The sequence below is a fragment of the Myotis brandtii genome, unplaced genomic scaffold, assembly GCF_000412655.1.
Source record: "Myotis brandtii unplaced genomic scaffold, ASM41265v1 scaffold105, whole genome shotgun sequence".
Taxonomy (NCBI): Eukaryota; Metazoa; Chordata; class Mammalia; order Chiroptera; family Vespertilionidae; genus Myotis; species Myotis brandtii.
Window position 1 is genome coordinate 1,700,786 of NW_005353538.1, and position 1,598 is coordinate 1,702,383.

A 1,598-nucleotide genomic window follows, 5' to 3' on the forward strand; every position below is an offset into this window, starting at 1 on the left:
CAGGGGTGGGCAAACTTTTTGACTCGAGGGCCACAATGGGTTCTTAAACTGGACTGGAGGGCCGGAACAAAAGCATGGATGGAGTGTTTGTGTGAACTAATAGAAATTCAAAGTAAACATCATTACATAAAAGGGTACGGTCTTTTTTTTTTTTTTAGTTTTATTCATTTCAAACGGGCCGGATCCGGCCCGCGGGCTGTAGTTTGCCCACGGCTGCCTAACCCCATCCTCTCCCCTGAAAGCTACAGACTATTGCCTTTCAGGTTAGAAAGAATAGGATCTTCTGTGGTTATGCGTTATCTTCTTCAAAGCACAATGACTTTATCAGCGCTGGTCCCTGCATTAGCAGCCAGTGTGATAGGTGAGGATCGGGGTTCAGGGTTTCACCTGACTTCTCCTCGGAGTTGGGACCAGGTCGGACCTTCTTGGACAGTTTGACCCTGGTGCTCCTTGTGGAGCTGTGGCTGATTAGAATACAGGTAAGGACTGTTTTAGATCTTTTTTTTAAATCCTCACCTGAGGATAGTTTTCCATTGGTTTTTAGAGAGAGTGGAAGAGAGAGGGAAAGAGAGAGAGAGAGAACATCCATGTGAGAGAAACACACCGATTGGTTGCCTCCTGCAGGAGCCCCAACCAGAGTCCGGGCCAGGGAAAAGCCTGCCACCGAGGTATGTGCCCTTGACCAGAATCGAACCCGAGACCCTTGCCAATGTTCTATCCACTGAGCCATACTGGCAAGGGCTGTTTATGGATTTTAGAGAGAGAAACAGCGATGTGAGAGAGAAACATCTATGGGATGATGCTCCAACCAGCTGAGCCACACCGGCCAGGGCTGCCCAGCTCTCGTTCTGCGCAGGCGGCCCTGTCTGAGGAGGCTTCACAGAGAAAGCGGAAGGCGTTCCTTCCTGTGGCTTCTGTGCCATCGAGCTGAGTGATCCCGCACCCGGCTACAGAATCTCCCTGCTCTAAGGCCTGGGCGGCCCTCATCGGTTTAAAGGTGGTCACGTTAATTTCAGGAGTTCTGCAGCCATTTCCCAGGGGCTGCCCTGTGTTACTGGCTGGTGGGTTTGTGCCCGGGCGGGGAGCTTCCCCCTTAGAAAGTCTCCTTTTCCTCAGCCATTTCTCTACAGAGGTTACCCGGCAGCTCTAAGCTTCCCTTTGCTTAGGCTGCCGCTCTTGCCTTCCTACCAACCTCATTTTACCTGCACACAGCATGCTCCATGCGAAATCACAGTCCCTCATACAGCGTCACCCACACGCAGACTTGCTCAGTTCTTCCTGACAGGAAAATGCCAGACTGTTTTTGGAGCTCATTTTGATTTCTTTCTAAGTAATTCTCTGCAGAGGGTCCAGAGTCCACATTTCCTTTTACGACTTCCCCACTGTGTGCCCGCTGTCTCCCTGTCCCCACTCCGCGCTGCGCCCAGAGTCTGGCGGGGCGCCGGGGGTCTCGCTGTGGGGGGTGCCGTGAGTAAATGTCTCTTGAAACTGTTTCCTGACTTTTCCCTTTTCTCTTCAGGCTGAAGATGGAGAGCGGCGTGCTCTGCCTCCTGAGACTCACCCTGAGGCTAGTGCTGCTGGGTGAGTGGAAGCCAGGG

The 1,598-nt window shown here is 52.4% G+C and overlaps 1 protein-coding gene across 4 annotated transcripts in view; it reads left to right on the plus strand.

The window, feature by feature from the left end:
- Positions 1–1,598, plus strand: part of AMICA1 (adhesion molecule, interacts with CXADR antigen 1) — a 42,223-nt gene that overhangs the window by 16,315 nt on the left and 24,310 nt on the right. For all 4 annotated transcript variants that reach the window (XM_005856796.2, XM_014539154.1, XM_014539142.1 and 1 more), the window contains one exon: positions 1,520–1,581. In XM_005856796.2, coding sequence (XP_005856858.1) covers positions 1,527–1,581 — 55 coding nt within the window. In that variant the 5' untranslated portion in view covers positions 1,520–1,526. The remainder of the gene's footprint in view (positions 1–1,519; positions 1,582–1,598) is intronic.